The sequence below is a fragment of the Pristiophorus japonicus genome, chromosome 2 (assembly GCF_044704955.1).
Source record: "Pristiophorus japonicus isolate sPriJap1 chromosome 2, sPriJap1.hap1, whole genome shotgun sequence".
NCBI classification, from domain to species: domain Eukaryota; kingdom Metazoa; phylum Chordata; class Chondrichthyes; family Pristiophoridae; genus Pristiophorus; species Pristiophorus japonicus.
This window is the reverse complement of record NC_091978.1, coordinates 268,349,298-268,376,571: the sequence shown is the minus strand read 5'-3', so window position 1 is coordinate 268,376,571 and position 27,274 is coordinate 268,349,298. Positions and strand designations below refer to the sequence as shown.

General features: G+C 42.7%; 1 protein-coding gene across 1 annotated transcript in view; it reads left to right on the top strand.

Moving 5' to 3' along the window:
- The first annotated feature begins 272 nt into the window (after window positions 1-272).
- tll1 (tolloid-like 1) overlaps window positions 273-27,274 on the top strand; it is a 454,505-nt gene continuing 427,503 nt past the window's right edge. The window contains exon 1 of the mRNA XM_070864299.1: window positions 273-417. Coding sequence (XP_070720400.1) covers window positions 273-417 — 145 coding nt within the window. The remainder of the gene's footprint in view (window positions 418-27,274) is intronic.

The following is a 27,274-nucleotide window of genomic DNA, read 5'->3' as shown; positions in this document are numbered from 1 at the left end:
CTGAAGGTTAAAAATCGACTGGATTAACAAGGCAACGAACTGATAGCAGGGGGGACTCAATTTACAACCAACCAACTTACAAAGCTGACATTAATCAAACCTCCGTCGGAGCTCTGAGCAACACAGGTTTTGCATTATCCTTCTGAATTCCACCGTCTACATCTGCTTTCCACCTTATTTAAAGATATATATATTCTATACCGAAACTGTATGGAGTAGTTTTTCCACAATCAACCCAACCAGCATTTGATCAATACATATATTTTTTAAAAATGAATGTAATTGCACTGTTACTCACCGGATTTTCTCTATCTGGGAAACTCCACTGGATTAGCGGACTTGAATACGATTACACTTATGATTACTATGATGAAGAAAAGGCGGAGGTCATCGATTATAAAGACCCGTGTAAAGCTGGTAAGTGAACTCCTACGAACTGATTTCTTCCCCCTCCATGCGAACGAAAGGTCTGAAACGATAGTCTTGCACTCAGAAAGTTGTACTTGGCACGAAATGGTTTGTTAAACATTTAGGCTGTGCACTTACGAAAGCTAGGTTTGTTGGCAGTTATTGAACACTACTCCTCTTGTCGGAGCTACTGAATACAGCTGACTAGTGCTGACATTGGGCAGTTTTATATTGTTACCTACACTCCAAATTAACTGGAAAGTACCCCAGATCGCGTTCTGACCACAATGGAACATTTAATCCTGCAGTGGGATGATTGGCTTTTTCAAATGAGTTGCAAGTTCCGTTTTAGATTTAGTTAGTATCCCAATCGAGGTTTAACTGGAAATATTTATAATGATTCATTGCAACTTGTCCAACACTTCAAGCAGTTAGGACCTGCAGGCTGCGTGCTGCGTGAGGTGACTGAGCAGCTTCAGCCGGGCTGTGGCAGTGCGGGTGCAATGATGCCTTGACGCGGTTGACAGGTTGCCGCTTCTGCAGGTTGGGGGCGAAATGGCGTGCTCCAATGAAAGGCTCGGTGCTGTGTTCACACGTGTGCCGAGTGCGCTCTGTGATTTACGGGGTAGCTCCACAGCTCCCGAATAAACCCATGGCATGACGAGATTGCCTTTATATTTGACGTAAGTGATGTTATTTTGTCCTTTGCAACATTTTCTTTAACTATTCGGGTCCCTGGTGCTCCAGGCGGGAGCTGCGACCCAACTCCCGGTGCTCCAGGCGGGAGCTGCGATCCATCTCCCGGTGTCCTCACTGCATATGACGTCTTACAGCCATTTGACGTCAGCTACTTGGTTCTTTTGTCCTCCTTTGGCCTAAAGGCAGTGACCCAAATTTTTTACTGTGAATACCAGTGTAGGAATGGACATCTGGTTAAAAGTAGCTGAATGCCTCTGCTAAAACAGGGAGAGAAGAATTTCAAATTAACACCCTATACATTTGGATGGTAGGATCGCACGGCATACTTTCAAGACTAGTGTCTCTTTAATGAAATAGATGAAGAATTGTCTTGTGTGAGGGAAACTCCCAACTGTCATATCTCATTGCTTATTTTACTTGGTCGTCTTTCACTGAATTTCTCAAGTTAATCTGTGAGAACTTTACTCAATCTTTTTTCCTACTTTTTCCCTTTCAAAGATGTGCCTTTAATGCATGTCTTCTCTTTCAACAAGCCACTGCTCGCATGCAAATAAAGATATCTGAAATTTCACTCACCCCACAGTATGGCTTTTACTAACTATTATCATTTGACCTGGAAATTATTCATAGTTAAAAATAAATGATTTTAAAATGTAGGTGTACATAGTTGTGCTTCTGGCATCAACCCAGGCTGACATCTCTCCACACTGTTTCTGGGTCATATACAGGGTCATCACATCACATCACATTCTGTGATTTGCATGAGAAAGCAGTGTTTTGCTGCAGCTAGGTGAGAATTCACTGCCACAGCCAACATTGAAGGTTGTAAGCTTGACAAAGATACAGAAGTGATTCCCGGGGCAGTATGTCTTTTCCTAATAAGTGAATGTTTTTTTTTAAGTGATACATTTTAATATATTTACTATTTTGTATTGCTCGAGGTATAATGTGCAAATTAGCAGCAAATTTACCTTCAACAATTCAAAGCTATGGCGCACTTTTTCAAATATAATACACCTCCACTTTCCAATATATACATGCAGGTCAGTTATATTGCATTTAAAACAAATACATTTTAATATTTGATTGTAAATGTACCAAGTCATGTCGTACCAAGTCATGTCTACATTATCAATCTCTGCAGTTTTCTTTAAGGCCCCTGAGTGCACGGCAGCAGATTCACTTTAACCTTTTACAAATATGTTGATTTATTTTTCTTACAAATGTACACTTTGCTGTTATCGTTAGAAGTTTGGGGATTTCTCCTGCCTAATAGAATAAGCAAATATTATTTTAAACACTGAGCCTAAGAACATTTTAGCCCATTTTCATGAATGACTCCATTTTAAATCACTTTGGGTTAGATCTGAACTATGCCCTATTTGTAATATAATGCAAACTCAACATTATTGTCCCAAAGATAAGTGGGGTTACTTTAAAGTCAACATCATCATCATAGGCAGTCCCTCGGGATTGAGGAAGACTTGCTTCCACTCCTGAAGTGAGTTCTTTGATGGCTGAACAGTCCAATACGAGAGCCACAGACTCTGTCACAGGTGGGACAGATAGTCGTTGAGGGGTGGGTGGGACTGGTTTGCCGCATGCTCTTTCTGCTGTCTGCACTTGATTTCTGCATGCTTTCGGCGTTGAGACTCGAGGTGCTCAGCACCGTCTCGGATGCACTTCCTCCACTTAGGGCGGTCTTGGGCCAGAGACTCTCAGATGTCAGTGGGGATGTCGCACTTTATCAGGGAGGTTTTGAGGGTGTCACTTTAAAGTGCCACTAGAGTAACTGAGACTCTTGCAGGGTACCGATTGGGAGGAGCTGGTGAATTTAAGATCTGATGTTCATTCTTGTGTTCCTACAAGCTAACAATACAAGTGGCCCAAAGCTCCAATTGTCACACTACACATGATTATTGGTAAGCTTTCAATGATACTGTTCCCTACATTCATTAGTGATATCACTTTATTAGTGCTGTCTTTATCTAAATGTATTTTATTTTTGAATGTTGACACCAAGGTCACTTGGGATTTTAGGTTACATTACTCAATGTGTAGTGGTTCGAGTATGCTCTAATACAAGATTACATTTCTGACATGGATCTTGGTAACATTTTATACAGTGATGTTTGAACAACTTCACATCAATGATTTTGTTTAATTTGAACTGGGTGCAATTCATCAAATTTGAATGACTAGCTTAACTGATCCAAATGAAAAGTTGGTTAGCTTCAAATTTGCATTGCCACCATTACAAATAACAATGGTGATAAAATTGCATCTAGTCCTAAACCTAACAAATCTTAGTTTAGATCCAAACACAGCAGAGAGGCAAAATAATAAAGAACAATCGCAAATAGTAATTTTGATCAATGATTTGGATGCAGAACTTGATTCCAAACTCATTCCTAGTTTGCATTGACAATTGGCCACCAAATTAAAATCAACTGTTGAGCAGCAGGCTGTATGTAAATAGAACTAATGTGGTATTTGAAATCACCACTGTGCACAGCACTAAACTAATACAACTCTTAAATTGATTATGGCAGTTCCATTTTAATATGATTTTACCAGGTATTGTGGTCTGTCCAGTGCTAAGCAGATAGCCCACAATTGTACAGAGAGGGGTAGGGAAAGTAAGACTGGTGTAATACAAAACACATATTTTATACTCATGTGCATATTAACTATTGCGACTGAGTCATCATCATCATCATAGGTAGTCCCTTGAATCGAGGATGACTTGCTTCCATGCCTAAAAAGGATGAGTTCACAGGTGTATTAATGAAGGACCTAATATTCCAGATCTTGAACTACATCTTGAAGGGTGGAAGATGCCTGTGCGTGGATTTTTTTTTAAACATGCGGTGGCCGTTGTACACCAGCCACTACACGGGCTTGACAGAGCTAGGTCTAGGTGCAGTGGTAAGGATTAACCAAGATGACTGGAGACCAGCTCTGCTGCACGGACCTAGTGCGTGCGCACATCACAGTGTGGGCTGGCCCGTGCTGCCCCTGGGCTCACGCCTCTTCTGGGCCTGAACTCACACCTCCCCTGGGCTCCGATCGCGTCGCTCTACGAACTCTCGCTGCTCCTTCCCCCCAGACCTTGCCACTCCTGCTGTACCTGCCCACGCTCCAATCAGTGACCTGGATTTGGGCGACACCCAATCCAGTCGCCCTCTTCTCAGCTGTCTCCCTCCTGCAACCAGCAGCACGTGCTATGTCTTGTAGTGGCATGTCTCCACGCTCTTAAGGCCCCGACCTGCCTCTGGTGTTCCTCACCGGTTGGGACCGCGCCAAATGCCGGGTCCGTCGCTGCCTTCACGCTCTTAAGGCCCCAACTTGTGAGGAACACTGAGTAATTCAAAGTTAACAATTGGCAGATTATTTCCCCACCTGAAATCAGGACAAATATATAAATCCTACAAAATATACTGTTCATAGTGATAGATGTTATCAAAGCTGTGGTGTGAATTATTACCAATTGGACTCCTAATTCTTATGTTCTTGTGTTCAATATCAAACAACATAGAATCGGACAGTAGAAAATAAAATGGGTCTGTTGCCAAGCATTGCTTTACCTATCCAGCAGTCCAAAATTCACCGGATCAAAATGTGATGTTTCAGCCTCAGAATGTTAATATTGAGTGATTTTTTTTTTATTATGTAATTTTCTGTCTCCATTATATAATAAAATTTCTGACACTATAGTATACAGTAAACAGATCAAGCTTTACAGAATGTGTTAGAAAGATCTGGCATCCAACATGCACACTTATTTGGTCATCAAAACGAAAACCTCAGTTGTATATCTGATATAAGATCATAACATAAAAATTAGGAGCAGGAGTAGACCATTCGGCCCCTCGAGCCTGCCCCGCGATTCAATGAGATCATGGCTGATCTTCTCCCTCAACACTTTCCTGCAATATCCCCATATCCCTTGATTCCCTTTAATATTCAAAAATCTATCTTTTATACCCAAAGACTGAGCCTCCGGTGCCCTCTGGGGTAGAGAATTCCAGAGATTCACCACCCTCTAAGTGACACAGTTTCTCCTCATCTTAGTTCTAAATGGCCGACCCCTTATTCTGAGACTGTGATCCCTGGTTCTAGACTCCTCAACCAGAGGAAACATCCTCCCTGCATCTATCCTGTCAAGTCCTGTAAGAATGTTGTATATTTCAATGAGATCACCTCTCATTCTTCTAAACTCTAGTGAATATAGGCCGAGTCTACTCAATCTCTCCTCATAGGATAATCCTCCCATCTTAAGAATCAATTCGGTGAATCTTCGTTGCACTTCCACTATGACAAGTATATCCTTCCTTGGACAAGGAGACCAAAACTGTACACAATACTCCAGGTGCAGCCTCACCAGGACCCTATATAATTGCAGTAAGACATCTTTACTCTTATACTCAAGTCTTCTTGTAACTTCCTGCATGTTAACTTTGTGATTCATGTACAAAGACATCTAGGTCCCCCTGAACACCAACATTTCCCAATCTCTCACCATGTAAAAAATACTCTGCTTTTCAATTTTTCTCACCAAAGTGGATAACTTCACATTTCTCCACGTTATATTCCATTTGGCATGTTCTTGCCCACTCACTTAGCCTGTCTATATCCCCTTAAAGTCTCTTTGCATCCTACTCACAACTTACATTCCAACTAGCTTTGTATCATCAGCAAACTTGGATATATTACATTTGGTCCCCTCATCCAAATCATTGATATAGATTGTGAATAGCTGGGGCCCAAGCACCGATCCTTGCGGCACCCCACTAGTTATAGCCTACCAACCTGAAAATGACCCATTTATTCCTACTCTCTGTTTTCTGTCCGTTAACCAATCCTCAATTCATACTAGTATATTACCCCCAATCCCATGAGCCCTAATCTTGTTCAATAACCTCTTGTGTGGCACCTTTTATTGAATGCCTTCAGAAAATCCAAACACACCACATCCACTGGTTTTCCCTGGCTATTTTGCAGTTACAACCTCCAAAATACAGATTTGTCAAACATGATTTCCCTTTCATAAATCTATATTGACTGCCCAATCCTATTATTTCCGAAGTGCCCTGTTACCACGTCCTTAATAATAGCTTCTATCATTTTCCCTACGACTGATGTCAAGCTAACTGGTCTGTAGTTCCCCATTTTCTCTCTCCTTCCTTTCTTAAATAGCAGGATTACATTAGCTACCTTCCAATCTACATGAACCGTTCTAGAATTTATGGAAGATGACAACCAATGCATCCACTATCTCTATAGCCACCTCTTTCAAAACCCTAGGATGTAGGCCATCAGGTCCAGGGGATTTATCGGCTTTCAGTCCCATTAATTTCTCCAGTACTATTTTTTTTTACTAATACTAATTTCTTTCAGTTCTTCATTCCTCAAGTGAGATGAAATCCATTTGCCTTTTATCATATCTTTCATTTTATGAGCGAATTTTGGAACACTTGTTAAAATATAACTTGTGTGAAATTGTTTGAAAATATAGCTGTATGATATGTGTGCGAACTGTCCTTTAAATAATTTAAATCTTTTTTTATTTGACAGTTGGTGGCTAGGAGTGCATATCTGTTCTCATGCGTACCAAATGTCAGCAAATTGTTGGGATTTATAGCTGTGCAGTACTGCAAGAAAGGGTCTTAGTCTTAATATTTCACAGACGCTGTTCAAACTAGTTCATCAGAAATTCAGATGCCTTAAGATTGCTTGGAGGCATTAGAATGCATTTCACAGTAAGCAGCTATCTTGATTTATTGATTGCTTAAAGGGGTCAAAAATGACACCTCCAACAAATCCTTGTATGGCGATTAATTATGAATTATTAAAAAAAAATGTGAATAATGTTTTCAAAACGACATTACCGATCAGCTCTGGTAAGCAACATTGGAAAGTTTCCCACTAGCTACTGGATAAATGAATCATTTAAAGCAGATTTGCTAGTTTTTTTTAAAAAAAGGAAAAACTGCAAATACCGAAAATTTGAAATGTAAACTCAAAATGCATGAAACATACAGCATGTCTGTCAGCATCTATAAAGAGAAAAGATGGGGTATGACATTTCAGGTATATACCCCTCGTCGGAATTCAGCTATCTGTTGCATTCCACATGGATACAAAAAAATAGGTTGCATCTACATTTTAAATGAGTATTTGCATTACAGCACTGGCACTGGAGACAATCTTGGTTTTGGGGGCAGTACTGTAGTATAAATAAGGTGGCAAGAACTAGCTGCCAAGATGGACTTTCAAAGGGAGATTACCACTGGAGACAAAGAACAAATGGGTGCCTCTGGGAGCTTGGATGCCAACAGCTGGCATTTTTTTTCAGGCTACAGGTGGGCTGAGTTCTTAGTCTGACTATGCACTTTGTATATTGACAGCCTCTATGGACCTTCCCCTAACATTGAGAAAAGCTTACATCCAGAAACATTAAGGGCTGTAAACACAATCTTTGACCAACTGTGTTGCCATCAGTGATCTGTGCCCACCCTACAGTGTAAACGGGCACAACCAATTATGGTAACAGTGGTTCTGCAGTGAAACACTGCCATACTAGTGACGAAGTTTCATATTGTTCAAGCACAAAATCGATTAAATTACAGCAGTAATTTGGTTAGATTGCAGGTCATTTTAAACGCAGGTTGCTCTCAGAATCTTTTATTCTTTTTCTGCATCAAAACTGCTGCTGTGAAGTTGGGAAATTTATAGCAAAGCAAATGGAAAATATACAGAAACACAAAACCCCACAATCTGGCAATAGCACAATAGTGTCAATAACAAATCATCCTGATACATTTACCTAGATTCTATTTCTCTAAGTCAACCACTGGTGGTGTGACTGCTGTTGACTAGCTCTGGGCTGTGATAAATTTAGCAGTGTGTTTAATGCGTGACTAATTTCGGCTAGTTGTAAGCAAAACTGCTGCGCACAAAATTCAGCTGTTTACTAGTATTGTCTTGGTCATTTTTTTTAAATCCTCATGAAACTCTGTTCAGAGAACTGAGACGATTTAGCGTTCTTATAGAATGACATTGGGTGAAATTCCTAATGCAATAACAACTTGTATTTATATAGCATCTTTAATGTAGTAAAACATCCCAAGGTGCTTCACAGGAGTGTCATAAAGCAAAATTTGACACTAAGCCACATTAGGAGCTTGGTCAAAGAGGTAGATTTTAAGGAGCGTCTTTAAAAAAAGAAATAAAAATTGGCATTTATAAAGCGCCTTTCACAATTGCCAAATGTCTCAAAGTGCTTTATAGCCAATGAACTACTTTTGAAATGTAATCACTGTTGTAATGTAGGAAATGCGGCAGCCAATTTGCACACAGCAAGCTCCCAAGGAGGAAAGAGAGGCAGCGAGGTTTAGGGAGGGAATTCCAGAACTTAGAGCCTAGGCAACTGAACGTACGGCCACCAATGGTTGAGCGCTTAAAATCGGGGATGCTCAAGTGGGCAGAAATAGAGGAGCGCAGATATCTCTGAGGGTTGTGGGGCTGCAGGAGGTTACAGACATAGGGAGAGATGATGTAATGGAGAGATTTGAAAACGAGGATGAGAACTTTAAAATCAAGACATTGCTTAACCGGGAGCCAATGTCGGTCAGCAAGCACGGGTGATGGGTGAACGGGACTTGGTGCAAGTTAGGACAAAGGCAGCCGAATTTTGGATGACCTCGAGTTTATGTATGATAGAGTGTGGGAGGCCAGTCAGGAATGTGTTGGAATAGTCAAGTCTAGAGGTAACAAAGGCATAGATGAGGGTTTCAGCAACAGATGAGCTGAGGCAGGGTCGAAGGTGGACAATTGTTACGTAGTTGGAAATAGGTAGTCTTTAGTTATGGTGCGGATATGTGGTCAGAAGCTCATTTCAGGGCCAGATATGCCACCAATGCTGTGAACAGTCTGGTGCAGTCTCAAACAGATGCTAGGGAGAGGGATGGGGTCAGTGGCTAGGGAACGGAGTTTATGGTGGGACCAAAGACAATGGCTTCAGTTTTTCCAATAGTTAATTGGAGGAAAGCTCTTTTCACCCAGTAATGGATGTCAGCCAATTTAGAGACTTTGGAGGGGTTGCAAGAAGTGGTGATGAGGTAGAGCTGGGTGTCGTCGGCCTACATATTTCAAAATAGACCACCGAGATTGTGCTACCTGTTTTGAAAACAAGGGTGGAAAACATATAGAATTATCACTGTGTCTGGGAATTCATCATGGCACATATTATCAATTGTTCTTCTCAGCAAGATTAGTAAATCATCACCATAGGCAGTCCCTCGGAGTCGAGGATGACTTGCTTCCACACTAGAAATGAGTTCTCAGGTGACTGAAGAGTCCAATGCGGGACCTACAGTCTTTGTCACAGGTGGGGCAAATGGTGGTTGAAGGAACAGGTGGGTGGGGGGCCTGTGTTGCCATGTGCTCCTTCCGCTGTCTACGCTTGGCTTCAGCTTGTTCTCGGCGAAGAGACTTGGTGTTCAGCCTCTTCCCGGATACTTTTCCTTCATGTTGGGCGGTCTTGGGCCAGGGATTCCCAGGTGTCGGTGAGGATATAACATTTTTTTCAAGGAGTAAAAGAATTGTGGTTGCCATACCAACTGTTGAGAACAAGCTATTAATTAATTTGCAAATACCAGTACAGTATTAAGAAGGACATTGATTTTGTTCGAGTTTTTTCCACCTCCACCCAATTAGCAATTCTTTATGTAAATCGAGTGAATTTGACAAGCAATTCTTTCGTGGAGTTAGACTCATTTTCAGGGGTGGTTTCTGCATTACCTGTTGAAAGATATGTGCTAAGTAACTTTTGATAATTGTGAGGATGATATCTGCCAATCCTAGAAATTGGATATGGCCTGAAAACAGGCAGTGCCATGGCCCAGCGTTATTAAGCTTTTGACCGGTGTCAAACTGGTCTAGAAATCATGGAAAATTTGTGCTTAGTCCTCATTAACATGATTATTGTGCTGATCTCAGCACTAAAACTGCTGCTCATTGGCTTACCACACAACAGGTGGGTCAATATCGGGTGCACTCTAATTCCAAGTCATGTTTGCCTCAGGCTTTATTCCACAGTTAAAGGGGAGGTGCATTGATGCTACAGTGCTTCATTGTCAATCCGGTTGGAACTCCATTTGGAAGTAGAAGGTACTACAAAGAGATAGCTGAGCCTCAGCACAGGGAGAGGGCAAGATGATTCTCCAATGCGGCACCAGAGGCACTGGTGGTGGTCATGGAGAGGAGGCGGGCTATTCTCTACCCACAAGCTGGAAGGAAGGCAGAAAGTCATCGGCGCATACATCCAGAAGGCCGTGGCGGGAGATAGCTGATAATGTGACGACCACCAGTGAGGTCCCCAGGTCCTGGATACAATGCCGCAAGAGGTTTAATGATCTCACACGGTCGGTCAAGGTGAGTGGAGGCTTCAGCAAATGCCACATCTCGCCATCTGCACCACAAGCCTCACCCACTGCTCTCTACACCACACCCCCAGAACTCACGTACCAACAATCTCTATCACCAATCATACCTCACAATCATAGCTTCACTTCACTCTCACAACCTTACCACTGCTGCAACACTCACAACTATATCTCACACCTTACACACACTGACAACTATTCAACTATGGCAGTCACATCATCATCATCATAGGCAGTCCCTCGGAATTGAGGAAGACTTGCTTCCACTCTTAGAATGAGTTCTTAGGTGGCTGAACAGTCAAATACGAGAGCCACAGGTGGGACAGACAGTTGTTGAAGGTAAGGGAGATGGGACAGATTTGCCGTGTGTTCCTTCCGCTGCCTGCGCTTGTTTTCTGCATGCTCTCGGCGATGAGACTCAAGGCGTTCAGCGCCCTTCTGGATGCACCTCCTCCACTCAGGGTGGTCCCTGGCCAGGGACTCCCAGGTTTTGGTGGGGATGCCGCACTTTATCAGGGGAGGCTTTGAGGGTGTCCTTGTCATATCACCCAAACACTCACTCACACACTTCACTTTCTCTTGCAGGCCAAGGTGGGAGAAGCAGCAGACAGGCTGTCATTCAGTACTAGAGCCAACCAGCTCAGATTGCTGCTGCCCAACCGAGGTGGTGCAGTCTACAGCTGGACTTTCTAGGTCCAGAGCTGCTCGAGGTCATCCTGCAAGGCCTTCTCAAGTCCCCCCCATGGAAACTCAGCAGCCTTCCACTAGCCAGGATCAGGAATGGGTACCCAAACAACAGGCATTAAGGGATTGCACAAAGCTGATTAGTTGATATATTATGTGTGAATTAAATTTAATAATTTTGTTTGGAATCTTTGTTTTGTGGTGGCTCTCATTTCAACTTTGTGCCCAGGAAGAAACTGAGATATTCTTTGATGGAGGGAAGGTATGATGGGGATGTGGTTCATTCACTAGAATCAAGAGTCTTGAGGTGTTCATGGACAGCTCGTGCTGCAAGGGGATTTGCTGCCTTTTTTCTCAATTCGGAAGGACAGACAGAAAGGAAAAGGAGGTGGGGTAGCACTGTTAATAAAGGATGAGATCAGAGTGTGTTAGTGAGAAACGATATTGGCTCAGAGGATCAAGACATTGAATCAGTTTGGGTAGAGATAAGGAATAATAAGAGGGAAAAGTCGCTGACGGGCGTAGTCTATAGGTCCCCTAACAGTAGCTACACTGTTGGACGGAGTATAAATCAAGAAATAATGAAGGCTTGTTATAAAGCAACGGCAATAATCATGGGCAATTGTAACCTTCACATTGATTTATGAAGGACACAGCAAATTGGCCAGGGTAGCCTTGAATAGTTCATGGAGTGTACCCAGGATAGTTTCCTTGAACAGTACGTTGTGGAACCGACCAGGAGCAGGCTATCTTGGATCTGGTACTGTGTAATGAGACAGGATTGATAAATGATCTCGTAGCAAAGGATTCTCTAGGAATGAGTGACCATAACATGGTTGAATTTCAAATTCCGTTGGAGGGTGAGAAAGTTGGTTCTCAAACCAGGGTCCTAAGCTTAAATAAAGGAGACGACAAACGCATGAGGACAGAGTTGGCTAAAGTGGACTGGGAAAATAGATTCAAGTATGGGATGGTTGATGAGCAGTGGCAGACATTTAAGGAGATATTTCATAACTCACAACAAAAACATATCCCAATGAGAAGGAAAGACTGTAAGAGAAGGGATAACCATCCATGGCTAACAAGGGAAATAAGGGATGGTATCAAATTGAAAACAAGGGCATACAGTATGGCCAAGATGAATGGGTGGCCAGAGGATTGGGAAACTTTTAGAAGCCAGCAAAGAATGACTAAAAAAATTATAGAGGGAAGATAGATTATGAAAGTAAACTAGCACGAAATATAAAAACAGATAGTAAGAATTTCTACAGGTGCATAAAAAAGGAAAAGATTGGCTAAAGTAAATGTTGGTCCAGAGGATGAGACTGGGAATTAATAATGGAGAACAGGGAAATGGCAGAGACATTGAACAAATATTTTGTATCAGTCTTCACGGTAGAAGACACTAAAAACATCCCAATAGTGGATAATCAAGGGGCTATAGGGAGGCAAGAGGAACTTAATACAATCACTATTGAAGTGGTATTCAGTAAAATAATGGGACTAAAGATGGACAAGTCCCCTGGAACTGATGGTTTATATCCTAGGGTCTTAAGGAAGTGACTGCAGAGATAGTGGATGCATTGGTTGTAATCTACCAAAATTCCCTGGATTCTAGGGCTGTCCCAGCAGATTGGAAAACTGTAAATGTAATGTCCATATTTAAAAAAGGAGGCAGACAAAAAGCAGGAAATTATAGACCAGTCAGCCTAACATTTGTCATTGGGGAAATTGCTGATTATTAAAGAAACAGTAGCAGGACATTTGGAAAAGTATGATTCAATCAAGCAGAGTCAGCATAGTTTTATGAAAGCGAAATCATGTTTGACAAATTTGCTGGAATTCTTTGAGGATGTAACGAGCAGGGTGGATAGGGGAAACCAGTGGATGTGGTGTATTTGGATTTTCAGAAGGCATTCGATAAGGTGCCACATAAAACATTATTGCACAAGATAAAAGTTCACGGGGTTGGGCTTAATACATTACTTAGCCAATCCACATCCATGCTAACAGAAAAGTGAGTCGGGATAAATGGGTCATTTTCCAGTTGGCAAACAGTGACTAGTGCCACAGGGATGGTGCTGGGTCCTCAAATATTTACAATCTATATTAATGACTTGGATGAAGGGACTGAGTGTAATGTAGCCAAGTTTGCTAATGATACAAAGATGGGTGAGAAAGAAAATTGTAAGAGGGACACACAACATCGGCAAATGAATATAGGCAGGCTAAGTGAGTGGGCAAAAATTTAGCAGATGGAGTATAATGTGGGAAAATGGGAGGTTATCCACTTTGGCAGAAAAAATAGAAAAGCAAATTGCAATTTAAATGGTGCAAAATTGCAAAATTCTGCAGTGCAGGGGGATCTGGGGGTCCTTGTGCATGAAACACCAAAAAGTTAGTATGCAGGTACAGCAAGTAATCAGGAAGGCAAATGGAATTTTGGCCTTTATTGCAAGGGGGCTAGGGTATAAAAGCAGGGAAGTCCTGCTACAACTGTACAGGGTATTGGTGAGGCCACACCTAGAGTACTTCGTACAGTTTTGGTCTCCGTATTTAAGTGTAATGTCTGTAAGCTTGTAATGTTTGTAGCTCCACACTGTGGATGTGGACGTATTGTGTACTGCAACTGCAGAGTTAACAATAAACAGAACTAGGCAGATTCTGGAGGCTTCCGAGAGAGCTGCCTGCGATGTAGGAAGCTGTGTGTGCTGTGCTCTGTGAATATATCACATTTGGCGATGAGGATGCAATTGTTCGGATGATTTAAAGCTTAAATTTTTTTGGGGAAAGATTCAGCCAGCCGACAGAGACTTTGGAAGTTTCTGTCTTTGGAAAAAAGCTACAAAATCCGGGGTAAAATACAGCACATGGTGTGAACAACTAGAGATTAAAATGGCAGGTGTAATCGGACATTTGGGGGAATATAGACATGACCAGGATTGTTTTAAAGCATATGTGGATCGGCTAGAAATGTATTTCACTGCAAATAACAAAATCGAAGTTGAAGACAATGCAGTCCAGGACCGGGCTGTGTTGGAATGTAAGAAAGCGATCTTCTTATCGTAGGCGGGTCCGGTTTGTACGAAACCCTTGTAAATCTGCTTATGCCTGACGAGCCAAAGGACACAACGCTTAAAGAGATTTTAACGAAGCTGGAGCAGCACTATAACCCCAAACCATTAGAAATTGCTGAAAGCTTTCGTTTTGGGATTCGGAATCAAAAAACTGATTGAAGTTATCAGTGATTACATCGTAGCATTAAACAAGCTATCGATGCACTGTAATTTTGGAAACTTTCAAAACCGAGCATTACGGGATTGTTTTGTTTGTGGGGTGAAAAATGATGCGATCAGAAGGAAGTTATTGATGACGGATGGCTTGACTTTTGAGATTGCTTGTCAGATAGCAACGTCGATGGGCATGGCCGAACAATATTCCCGAGAATTAAATAATAATTATGGTCGTCAGTCAACCGAGGTAAATCACCTGCAGGTTCAAAGTAAAAGATGGTGGGAGCCCAAAGTCTCAGAAACTGGAAATTCGAGCGTCGAAGCCGTGCTATAGGTGCCTGGGACAACACATTGCTCAAAGTTGTCCATACGTGAAGGCAGAGACTGAAGACTGGGCATCTTGCGAAGGTATGCCAAGTGAAGGGTAAACCAGTTTTTAACGCTATGAATCCAGCGTTCACAGCTATGAGTAGAAATCCCCAGAGACTACATAACATGGAAGAACAACAACAGGATGAGGAGATGTTAGAGTTACACGTCATCAGGAGCACAAGGTTAATGGATGGCGATTCGGAAAGCATCAAAATGCACATAGATGTTGCGGGATTCAAGATACCAATGGAAATTGTCACTGTGATGCATCCGGTGCATCCGTGAGTGTAGTACCAGAGTCGATGTACCTCGACAAATTGCGTGATTTCCAACTGGAGAAATCCAAGATAGAGCTGTGAGGCAACTTGGGAGAAAAAATTCCTGTGGTAAGTTGCATCACCATACCAGTGAAATATAAAGTTCAATTTCAGAACTTGCCTCTAATAGTAGCGAAAGGCAACAAGTCTGCCTTACTAGGAAGAAATTGGTTGAGCTCACTGAAGCTGGATTGGAGTAAGATTTTCTGTGTGGAAGCGAGATTTTCATCAATGGATGAAGTTATCAAGAAGTATCTGAAGGTGTTCTGCAAATCGGGCAGTCTGATCCAAGGCTTCAAGGCGAGTGTCAGGGGTCCGGGTACAGAAGGATGCTAGATCGGTTTACTACAAGCCACGTTCCGTACCATATGCACTCAAGTAGAAAGTTGAGCAAGAACTCAAAAGACTAGAGACTGAGAACATTATTTGTAAGATAGATCGATGTAATTGGGCTACATCCATTGTTGTAGTACCTAAGTCCGATCGTAAGGTAAGATTGTGTGGTGATTATGAAGTAACCGTAAACCAGGTTCTAGAGGGTAATGTCCCCAATACATTGCCGAATATCGAAGATTTGTTCACAACACTGACAGGTGGTCAGATCTTCTCAAAACTGGATCTTATGAATGCCTACTTACAGCTTGAACTAGATGAGGAGTCCAAGTCATGCTTGACTATAAATACTCATCTAGGCCTATATCAATTTAATTGGTTACCATTTGGAGTGTCTTCCACCCCTGCCATATTCCAAAGAGTGATGAACCAGATTTTGCAAGATATTGAAGGAGTAGTATGTTATGTAGATGACATACTCATTTCAGCACCAAATAGGCAAATTCATAATAACATATTGAACAAAGTCCTCAAATGGCTAGAGAAGCACAGAGTACGAGTGTCTGCTCGTAAGTGTGAGTTATTTAAAAACTCAGTGGAGTACTTAGAGTACAGAGTAGACAAAGATGGTTTACATCCAAAATGTGGAAAAATTGGATGCAATTAGAAATGCACCCACTCCCAGGAATGTCACTGAACTTCGTTCATTCTTGGGTCTTTTGAACTATTATGGGAAGTTCCCACCAAATTTGGCTGCAGTAATACATCCACTGAATGAACTTTTGAAAAAACAGGTCCATTGGAATGTGATACAGCATTCAAGGAGTGTAAAAGCAAATTGGTAGAGAGCACCATGTTACTTCACTATGACATATCTAAGGAGATTAAGCTAGCATGTGATGCCTCTCCGTATGGGGTTGGGGCAGTGGTCTTTCATGTATCACGTAGTGGGGAGGAGAGACCAATTGCTTTTGCTTCACGCACTCTCAGTGCCAGTGAGAGTAATTATGCGCAAATTGAAAGGGAAGCTTTGGCATTAATTTTTGGGGTCAAGAAGTTTCACAAATACTTGTATGGTCGTTAGTTTACCATCGTTACGAACCATAAGCCCCTAACAGCAATTATCCATCCAAAGTCCCCAGTTCCAACATTAGCTGCAGCCCGAATGCAGAGATGGGCTTTGATTTTGTCAGCATATACATATGATATTGAATACAGACAATCAGCTGATCACAGTAATGCTGATGCAATGTCCAGATTGCCTTCCCCATCACAAGCTACACCCGATAGGGAAGAAGTGTTTCATTTTTCATACATTGATGAACTGCCAGTCACAGCTGAAGAGATTGGTAGAGCAACCAAACGTGACCTAGTGATGTCAAAGGTGTATGAGTATATTGCAAATGGATGGCCAAACCAGGTAACAGACAAAGATACACATCCATTCTTCTTTCGTAGGAATGAATTATCAGTCGATAAAGATTGTATCATGTGGGTTGCAAGAGTGGTTATAACAAATAAATTCAGGTCCAAATTATTAGGAGACATCCATGACCAGCACTTGGGAATGTGCTTGACCAAGAGTTTTGCACGCAGTTATTTATGGTGGCCAGGTCTTGATAAAGATATAGAGTACATCGTGAGTCAGTGTACGATATGTCAATCGGTAAGCAAGCAACCACCACCAGTACCATTACAGCCATGGAAATGGCCTCCCAGGGTGTGGCAAAGACTACATATTGATTTTGCTGAGTTAGAAGGACAACAATTGTTAATTGTAATTGATAGCCATTCGAATTGGGTTGAGATGTTTCCAATGTGGAAAATAACAACAAGTAAAACATTGGACATTTTGCAAAAATTATTTTCTTCATTTGGCCTCCCTGAAGAGATTGTTTCGGATAATGGACCACAATTTCATTCTGAAGAATTTGCACAATTCACGAGCAAAAATGGTGTGAAACATACCAAGATTCCATCATACCATCCTGCTTCGATTCCATCATACCATCCAGCAGAGCGCACTGTACAAATTGTAAAACGTGCCCTCATAAAACAAATGTGAGATCCAAAACCAAGGAAACGACAGGTGTCATTGGATCATAAATTGGCTAATTTTTTGATTACATATTGAAATACTCCTCATACAACTACTGGTAAAACACCAGCAGAGTTGTTTCTCAAACGACAGCCACGAACTAGATTCTTGTTGTTGAAGCCAAATTTGGCACAGTCCATAGAAGAGACACAATTAAGACAAAGAGAATCATGATAGAGGTAGAGTAAAAGAGCGAAGTGTGCAATTAAACCAGAAGTTGAGAGTGAAGAACCATCACCATAAATGGTTAAAGTGGTTACCAGGAGGAGTGGTGAAGATATGTGGCCCTCGCACATATTTGGTGAAGATGTTTGATAATGGGTTTGTTCATATTGATCATATTTTACCTACAGACATGGAAGGAGTTGAAGGTGGGAATGATTCAATTATTTCTGACTCATCAGATAGTTTTGATACAAATCCTAAATCCAATGTACTGGAAACAAATCCAGGAGAGAATCAGAATGAAAGTCTGAGTCAGGAAAACAAAGCCTGAAGTTAGAGTGAGTTCAAATGAAAATCAAGGAAATTCTGTGGAGGAAAATGTTCCTCAAGATGAGCCTCGAATGAGTTTAGATTCGACACCATGTTTGGAAGGTTCTGTTCGAGAGTGAAGGTATCCTCTTCGAAACAGAAAACAAGTGGTGAAGTTAAATTTGTAAATATGGAAAAAAATAAGTTTATATCCTGTGTTATGTATAAACATGAAAGTTATGTATGATGTTTGTTATAACTTCTTCATTAAGGAGGGCGAAGTGTAATGTCTGTAAGCTTGTAATGTTTGTAGCTCCACACTGTGGATGTGGACGTATTGTGTACTGCAACTGCAGAGTTAATAATAAACAGAACCAGGCAGATTCCGGAGGCTTCCGAGAGAGTTGCCTGCCATGTAGGAAGCTGTGTGTGCTGTGCTCTGTGAATATATCACATTAAGGAAGCATATATTTGCATTGGAGGCTGTTCAGGGAAGGTTCACTAAGCTGATTCTGGAGATGAGCGGTTTGACTTATGAAGATAGGTTGGGCCTACACATTGGAGTTCAGAAGAATGAGAGGTGATCTTCTTGAAATTTATAAGATAATGAGGGGGCTCAGCAAGTTGGATGCAGAGAGGATATTTCCACTCATAGGGGAAACTAAAACTAGGGGACATAGTCTCAGAATAAAGGGGCCGCCCATTTAAAACTGAGATGAGGAGGAATTTCTTCTCCTGAGGGTTGTAAATCAATGGAGTTCTCTGCCCCAGAGAGCTGTGGAGGCTGGGCCATTGAATATATTTAAGGCAGAGATAGACAGATTTTTGAGCGATATGGGAATAAAGGGTTATGGGGAGCGGGCAGGGAAGTGGAGCTGAGTCCATGATCAGATCATCCATGATCTTATTAAATGGTGGAGCAGGCTCGAGGGGCCAAGTGGTCGTCTCCTGCTCCTATTTCCTATGTTATGTTCCTCATCTTCCTCCTTGTCCGTCTCCTCGTTGTCCTCCTCCTCTTCCTGAGGCGGTCCTGCAATCCCTATTGGCAAGGGCTGTGTCCTCATGATGGCCAATTTGTGGAGCATGCAGTAAACCAGCACGAAATTGGACACCTGCTCCGTTGAGTGCTGGAAGGCTCCTCCCGAGCCTTCAGCAGCTTAATAGTCTGCTCAATGATGTTCCTGTTGGAAGCATGACTCTCATTATATGAGTGCTGGGAAGGTGTGGTGGGGTTGTGGAGTGGAGTCATCAGCCAGATGCAGAGCGGATAGTCCTTGCCTCTGAGCAAGTAGGTTCGGTTTTGATGCCGGTGCTAAACCCCCAAAATGTTATCTCCTAAAAGAGAAAAGAAAAAACATGCAGTATTGATTCTGTCGTCATTTAATAGTCACACATACAGCAGAGGTCACAAGCTAGTATCCGCACAAGGACGTTTTGAACTTGAGGATACTAATCAGAATACCCCTACCACTACTCTGACTGAGATCAATTGATTCAGTTCAAACCAGTAAGTGAACTTGGGACATTTCTGGTCTATACGGCCCAGTACTAAAGAAATGTCTTTTTCAATTTTAATCTTTCTTTAATGTCTACCAATTACATATATGTGTGTGTATATATCGTGACATAGCACATCTTTTTCAACAGATAAAGAATAAATCACCCTTGAAAATAGGTGTACAATCTGCTGCCGGGAAAACTGATTAAATAGTATAAACTCGAGGAGCTGGCTCAGGTTCCTGGAATCCAAAATAAAAGAACAACATAAAATGGCTCACATGCAACAGTGGATTGGAACTTTGTTGATTTTGAGTTTTTTCAATCATACAGCTGTATGGGTCCAACATGAGTAACTCAACTCAGTTCCTAGCAGTCATGAGGCTGCAGCAGGCTTTAATTTAACAGTAATCGACAGTCTCTTTTGGAGAGGTGATGAGGATTAATGGGTTTGGAAACTGAAAATGGCGCATTGATGCTGTAGCTGCTATTTTAGGAGATTACTGATAAAGGCACATTGTTGGGATAGAGTGGAACTTTGCTCTGCAGAATGTTATAGATCTAGGGGACGAAATTGCCCCTTTTTAAAAAAAAAAAGAGGCCTGTTAGTGCCTCCAGGGTACGCTAATGGGACGGAAGAGACTTTTCGCCCAGGGATGAGGGGAGGGGAGGGGGGTGGATGTTGGGGTAGAGGGGGTGCTACCGGCTCCCAGGAAATTGCCCCAGGCCTGCCGCACAACCAGCGATGACTCACCACCCCACGCTGACCCCTTACTGCCCCGCACCGGAAATTGCCCCGTGGGGCCGTGAGGCTGGCGCAAGCGGATGTCAACGCCAGCTTCATGGGTCGCGAAGCTGGCTGACATCTGCTCTCCGGGCGCCAGCGCCCCGCACCGCCGTCTCTACTGGTTTGCCGACTCTCGGGTCGGTCCCAATTTGGAGGCCCCAGCATAGTCCGGGGCCCCCATCGTGCAGCCCGGCATTGCGTTTTGGGTTGTGCTGCAGGCCCTGTCCCACACTGTCCTGGTGGCCTAGTGGAGGCCATCAGCAGCCTTGCAGAGTACGCAGCAGCCCTCCCCTTTAAGCGAAGAAGAGGGGAGTTGATGCGCTTCATTTCCCGCCCCAGTAGTGCCCCGGGAACCACTTCCTTTGAGGGGTGGTGAGCCCAATTCAGCGGCGGGGACGGGACTTCTGCACCGGGCGCGGAAAGTCCCGGTCCCCGCTGGTTACCGCCCCCAATCGGGGCGGAGGGCAATTTCGCCCCTTAAGCTTTTATATTCACACTTTTTGCTGTCACTTGGTAATGTACACAACTCCATAACAAACTATACTCATTAAAGGGCCAATTGGATGAATGCATGCCTCCTGGTGCTGTGAGGGTGGTACCTGTGCTTTCCTGATGTGTGCTCCCAGTGCGTGAGGTTTCTTGCTGGGACATGCATTTTATGTTTTATATATTCTTTCCTCTTAGTTTATTTCAGCTTCTCGCTCTCTCTCTCTCTCTCTTTCTCTCTCTCTTTTCATCACATTGGTTACTACAGTTCCTTCACCCTGCACTGCTGTGTGGGAGTGGCCCGGGGTGACTCATCTTACAATTTTATGCTGTGAGAAAGTGACAGATTTTGTCTGACGCTTGGCCTGGTTGCACAGCTGAGTCCGGAAACTCACCGTGTGGGGTATTGCAGCCGTGCACCTGCATCTTGCACACCATGGGGTAATTTGCAACACTGAGCATTTTCTGTTTTTATAAGGAATGCCATCTCTGCTGCTATTCCATGTTCATTATCTCTCAAAAGATTCTGTCTAATAATTTGTTTTTAGCTTATTTGAAAAAACTTGGTAGGGTTGCTGCTTTGGGCAAAATCAGGGAATCATAGAATCAGAAAATGATACAGCACAGAAGGAGGCCATTTGTCTGTTGTGCCTCTGCTGACTCTATGAAAGAGCTATCCAATTAGTCACACTCCCTTGCTTTTTCCCCATAGCCATGCAAATTTTTCCCCAATATGCACTTGAAAATGCGCTGGCTAGGTTTCCACTAAAATTCATTTGCATTATCATAAACGTCAAGGCCTAGATAGTGTGGTCGGAGCCGTACCTCCAGAGTATGCCTCCGACCCGCGAAACAATTCCAAAATTACTTCCTGGTGGTCAGGCTGTGGAAATTTGCATTCTCAGGCCCATGGATCCCAGGGACGTAGGTGGTTCGGAAGCGTACCTGCGATCCCGTGGGCCCGTCCTCCAATGACAAAGGAGAATTCCATTGTAATCATTAATGAAGGGAATCCTTAATGATATGCAATGGAATCCCAAAATTTAAAAATTATACAATTAACAGAATTGGAATTTTAATCATAATTATCTTAATTCCAGCAAACTCAAAAATGTAATTGTTAATTTCATACATCATTAAAACTGTAATCTGGGCCAATATTTTCATACAATCATTTAATATAATGTATGTACAGGATTCTGGATTTTAATTGGTTTATTTAGGCCTTTGATATTCCCTTGCACTGAAGCTTACCTACGCCTGCTTGCATCTCCAGTAAGATTCAGGTGGCAATTGCTGACCAGTCACTGGGCAAATAGCCCAACTCTGTGCCATCACAGCCCCCGTGGATGGCCTGTCAACGCAAACATTGACAGGCTGCAAGTTCTGGATTTCGCTCGTGGAAATCTGGAACTTGCGGGGCATTTCAAAGGCATTATGACAACGTACTCGATCACCGCAATTTCAGGGCCAAAATCTTCACTAAACCAGCACAATTGCGCAGCATAAGAGAACGTAATTGTTTCTTTTTTTTCCTTTCCAATACAAAATATTTCTTGATGCATAAGAGTGCTGCAGTTTTATTAATACGGCTGAAAATGGGTTTATCACCAAAAATAAGCATTTTTTAATAAGGGTGACCAATTAGCTACCTGTGAGTATCCTAATTTAAAATCACTGAAAATGACTAAGAAACTAAACTGAAACATTTAGTAGTTTCATTTGTATACATTAGTCAGTTTCTTAAGTTAAATATTTTTTGATATGGAAAAACTTTTTTACAAACTCACCTACCATATTCATGGCCACCTCCTTGACCTTGCCATCTTGCATGGCCTTGCTACTCCCATTGTATCAATCACAGATAAGGCCATCTCGAATAATTCCTTGTATCACTATTCACCCACAACCCATCCCCACCCCCCCCCATCACCACCCCCCACCCCCGCCCCCCTTCTGTGCCTGCCCCTGGGAAAAAAACTCTCTCTCCCAATTCAGTTACAACTGCACTTTCAAAATCCCAACTGTCCAGCCTTTGAAACATAGAAACATAGAAAATAGGTGCAGGAGTAGGCCATTCGGCCCTTCGAGCCTGCACTACCATTCAATAACATCATGGCTGATCATTCACCTCAGTACCCCTTTCCTGCTTTCTCTCCATACCCCTTGATCCCTTTAGCCATGAGGGCCATATCTAACTCCCTCTTGAATATATGCAATGAACTGGCATCAACAACTCTCTGCGGTAGGGAATTCCACAGGTTAACAACACTCTGAGTGAAGAAGTTTCTCCTCATCTCAGTCCTAAATGGCTTACCCCATATCCTTAGATTATGTACCCTGGTTCTGGACTTCCCCAACATCGGGAACATTCTTCCTGCATCTAACCTGTCCAGTCCCATCAGAATTTTATGTTTCTATGAGATCCCCTCTCATCCTTCTAAACTCCAGTGAATGCAGGCCCACTTGATCCAGTCTCTCCTCATATGTCAGTCCTGCCATCCCGGGAATCAGTCTGGTGAACCTTCGCTGCACTCCCTCAATAGCAAGAACGTCCTTCCTCAGATTAGGAGACTAAAACTGAACACAATATTCTAGGTGAGGCCTCACCAAGGCCCTCTACAACTGCAGTAAGACCTCCCTGCTCCTATACTTAAATCCCTTAGCTATGAAGGCCAACATACCATTTGCCTTCTTCACCGCCTGCTGTACCTGTATGCCAACTTTCAATGACTGATGTACCATGACACCCAGGTCTCGTTGCAGCTTCCCTTTTCTTAATCTGCCGCCATTCAGATAATATTCTGCCTTCGTGTTTTTGCCACCAAAGTGGATAACCTCACATTGATCCACAAGATACTGCATCTGCCATGCGTTTGCCCATTCAAAGCAGGAAAGGGTACTGGAAGCAGGAAAGGGGTACTGAAAGCAGGAAAGGGGTAATGAGCCATGATCATATTGAATGGCAGTACAGGCTCAAAGGGCTGAATGGCCTACTGCTGCACCTATTTTCTATGTTTCACCTAACCTGTCCAAGTCACCCTGCAGCCTCTTGGCGTCCTCCTCACAGCTCACACCGCCACCCAGCTTAGTGTCATCTACAAACTTGGAGATATTACACTCAATTCCTTCATCTAAATCAGTAATGTATATTGTAAATAGCTGGGGTCCCAGCACTGAGCCCTGCAGCACCCTACTAGTCACTGCCTACCATTCTGAAAAGGACCCATTTATCCCGACTCTCTGCTTCCTGTCTGTCAACCAGTTCTCTATCCACGTCCGTACATTACCCCCAATACCATGTGCTTTAATTTTGCACACCAATCTCTTGTGTGGAACCTTGTCAAAAGCCTTTTGAAAGTCCAAATACACCACATCCACTGGTTCTCCCTTGTCCACTCTACCAGTTACATCCTGAAAAAATTCCAGAAGATTTGTCAAGCATGATTTCCCTTTCATAAATCTATGCTGACTTGGACTGATCCCGTCACTGCTTTCCAAATGTGCTGCTATTTCATCTTTAATAATTGATTCCAACATTTTCTCCACTACTGATGTCAGCCTAACCGGTCTATAATTATACGTTTTCTCTCTCCCTCCTTTTTAAAAAAATGGTGTTACATTAGCTATCCTCCAATCTACAGGAACTGATCCAGAGTCGATAGACTGTTGGAAAATGATCACCAATGCATCCACTATTTCTAGGGCTACTTCCTTAAGTACTCTGGGATGTAGACTATCGGGCCTCAGGGATTTATCGGCTTCAATCCCATCAATTTCCCTAACACAATTTCCCGCCTAATAAGGATTTCCTTCAGCTCCTTCTGCTTACTAGACCCTCGGTCCCCTAGTATTTGGCTTTCTATTCACCTTGACATTTCTGCAGCTACCGATCTGCTGAACCACACCCTCACCTCCACCTTGGATGTCCTAATTTCCATTCAATTAATTACTCTCTCTCTCACCCTGATCGTTCCTCCTGGAACGACCCTCAACTCCACTCCCTTAAGTCCAAGGGACGCAGACTTGAATGTATATGGCGGACAACTGGCTTAACCATTTATCGCCATATCTGGCTGGACCATCACTATCCTACCAGGGGTCCTGCTCTCCTCTGCCAAGACTGTTCACTATTCCAGAATAATCCTGGATTGCAGAGATAACCCCTAGCTCATTATCTCTACTAAAAACCATCTTCTTAAACCCCTCTCCACTGTCTTCTTCATCCTCACCTCTGACAACAAGTGCGAGGAGCTCATGGACTTCTTTGTCACTAAGATTGATGCCATCGTTTGGCTCCCTCTGCTGCTTCTCTCCCTTCCCATAGCCCACCGGGCCAAACTTCCTCTTCAGTTTCCACCATGCACTTGCCCTGAACTCGCGTTTTTCTCTAGTTTATCTTCTACCTCCTCTCATGTGCTCTCAGAGCTCATCTCCTGCTCCCTCGATCCTATTCCTGATAAACACCAAACTTCCCTTCTTGGCCCCATGCTAGCTGATATTAACAGTTCTCACTACTTAGTTACTGTGCCAGTCCCCTTCAGGTGTGCCATTTATCACTCTCTTTTATTAAAAAAAAATCCTTGTCCCTCTATCCTTGTAAACTACCACCCCATCTACAACCTCCCTTTCCTCTCAAGTCCTTGAACATGTTGTTGCCTCCAAAGTCCATGCCCATCTTTTCCAGAACTCAATGTTTGAACCCCGACAATTAGGTTTCCAACCCTGCCACAGTACTGAAATGGCTCTTATCAAAGTCACAAATTACATCTTTTGTGACTGTGACCTTGGTAAACTATCCCTCATCATCCTTCTCGACCTGTTTGCAGCCTTTGACACAGTTGACCTCACCATTTTCCTTCAATGTCTCTCCTCCATTGTTCAGCTGGGTGACATTGCACAACCTGGTTCCATTCTTATCTATCCAGTCGTAACCAAAGGATTATCTGCAATGACTTCTCTTCCCACTCTGGCACTGTTGCCCCAAAGATCTATCCTCGCTACCCTTCTATTTCTCATCTACATGCTAAAGGAACAGTGAAAAATGCCTAAATCAGGATGGTGTGTGATAAGGAGGGGAATATGGAATTGGTGTTTTTTACTACCTAAACCAGCAAAACTATTGATGGAGCTTTTCTTGGTTTACTTTTACATTTATGTATGGAACAAAAAGATAGAAATGTTCCTGCAGAACAAAGTTCTGAAGAAGATCTGCCAAACAGTCCTTATATCTCCATGCAATTATTTATATACCATTTTCAGAACTTCGCTTTGCAAAGACATTATAATCATTTTCTGTTTCCCCAAATTTATTTGGGGGCAGGGGTAATAATTTTATATAAAACTGTACGGTTGAAGACCATTAATATGATATTACAATACACTTTTAAGCTAGTTTCATGCAACTTATTTTGGAAAACTGTCGCCTGAAGTATGGGGCCCAATTTTCCCCAAAGCATTTTTTTGGCGTACTTGAAGAGTTATGTCCGATTTATTTGGGACCTAAGTACACCAAAAAATAAATTCTAAGTTTTCCCCGTTGGATTTCTTCATTTTGGCGCGGCCTAACCCGACCTTTAGTTTTGGGAGTGGAGCTTTGATCTGCGCCAAAAAAAATCGGGCTGCCATCGTAACCAGGGACACAATGCGAGTTGAAGCATACAGCCAGCTCCCAACACATTAAAAGAATTGAAAAACACAGCAGCTGTCAGTCTGTCTGTCTGTCTCTGTCTGAACCGGGGACCGTGAATGGGACCGGACTGGGAGAATGGGGACCGACAATGGGACCGGACAGCCTTCGGGCGGGGTTGAAGGTAAGTTGCTGCTATGTGTTTTTCAATACTTTTGGTGTGTCCGGGCATCTGCTGTGCCGATTTCTTTACCTGCGCCGATTTTCTTAACTCTAGGGAAGGTTTTTCAGCAGAGCCCACATATTCGAGTAACTCTCAGCTGGCCAAACTTCCCTAATTGGCGTAGGTGGCTGGTTTTTGGCTGAAAAAAAAACTGACCTACAAAAATTGTAAGTAACTGAGTTATACTGGTGCAGATTGATTGGGGAAACTGTGGTTTTTCAACTTAGGCCAACAAGAGCAGCCTGCTCCAAAAAAACAGCGCAAATCACTGGGGAAAATTGAGATAGTGTGCCACATTTGATGCCATTTCAGATTTACATCAGGTCTTCCAAGTTAGCCCATTTCTAAGACGTGGTCTTGTGACAGTGTAAATATTTGATTGTTTCAGTGCACAGAAACATAGGAAATAGGTGCAGGAGTAAGCCATTTGGCCCTTAGAGCCTGCACCACCATTCAATATGATCATGGCTGATTATTTTTTCAACTTCAGTACCCCATTCCTGCTTTCTCTCCATACCCCTTGATCCCTTTAGCCATAAGGGCCACATCTAACTCCCTTTTGAATATATCTAGTGAACTGGCCTC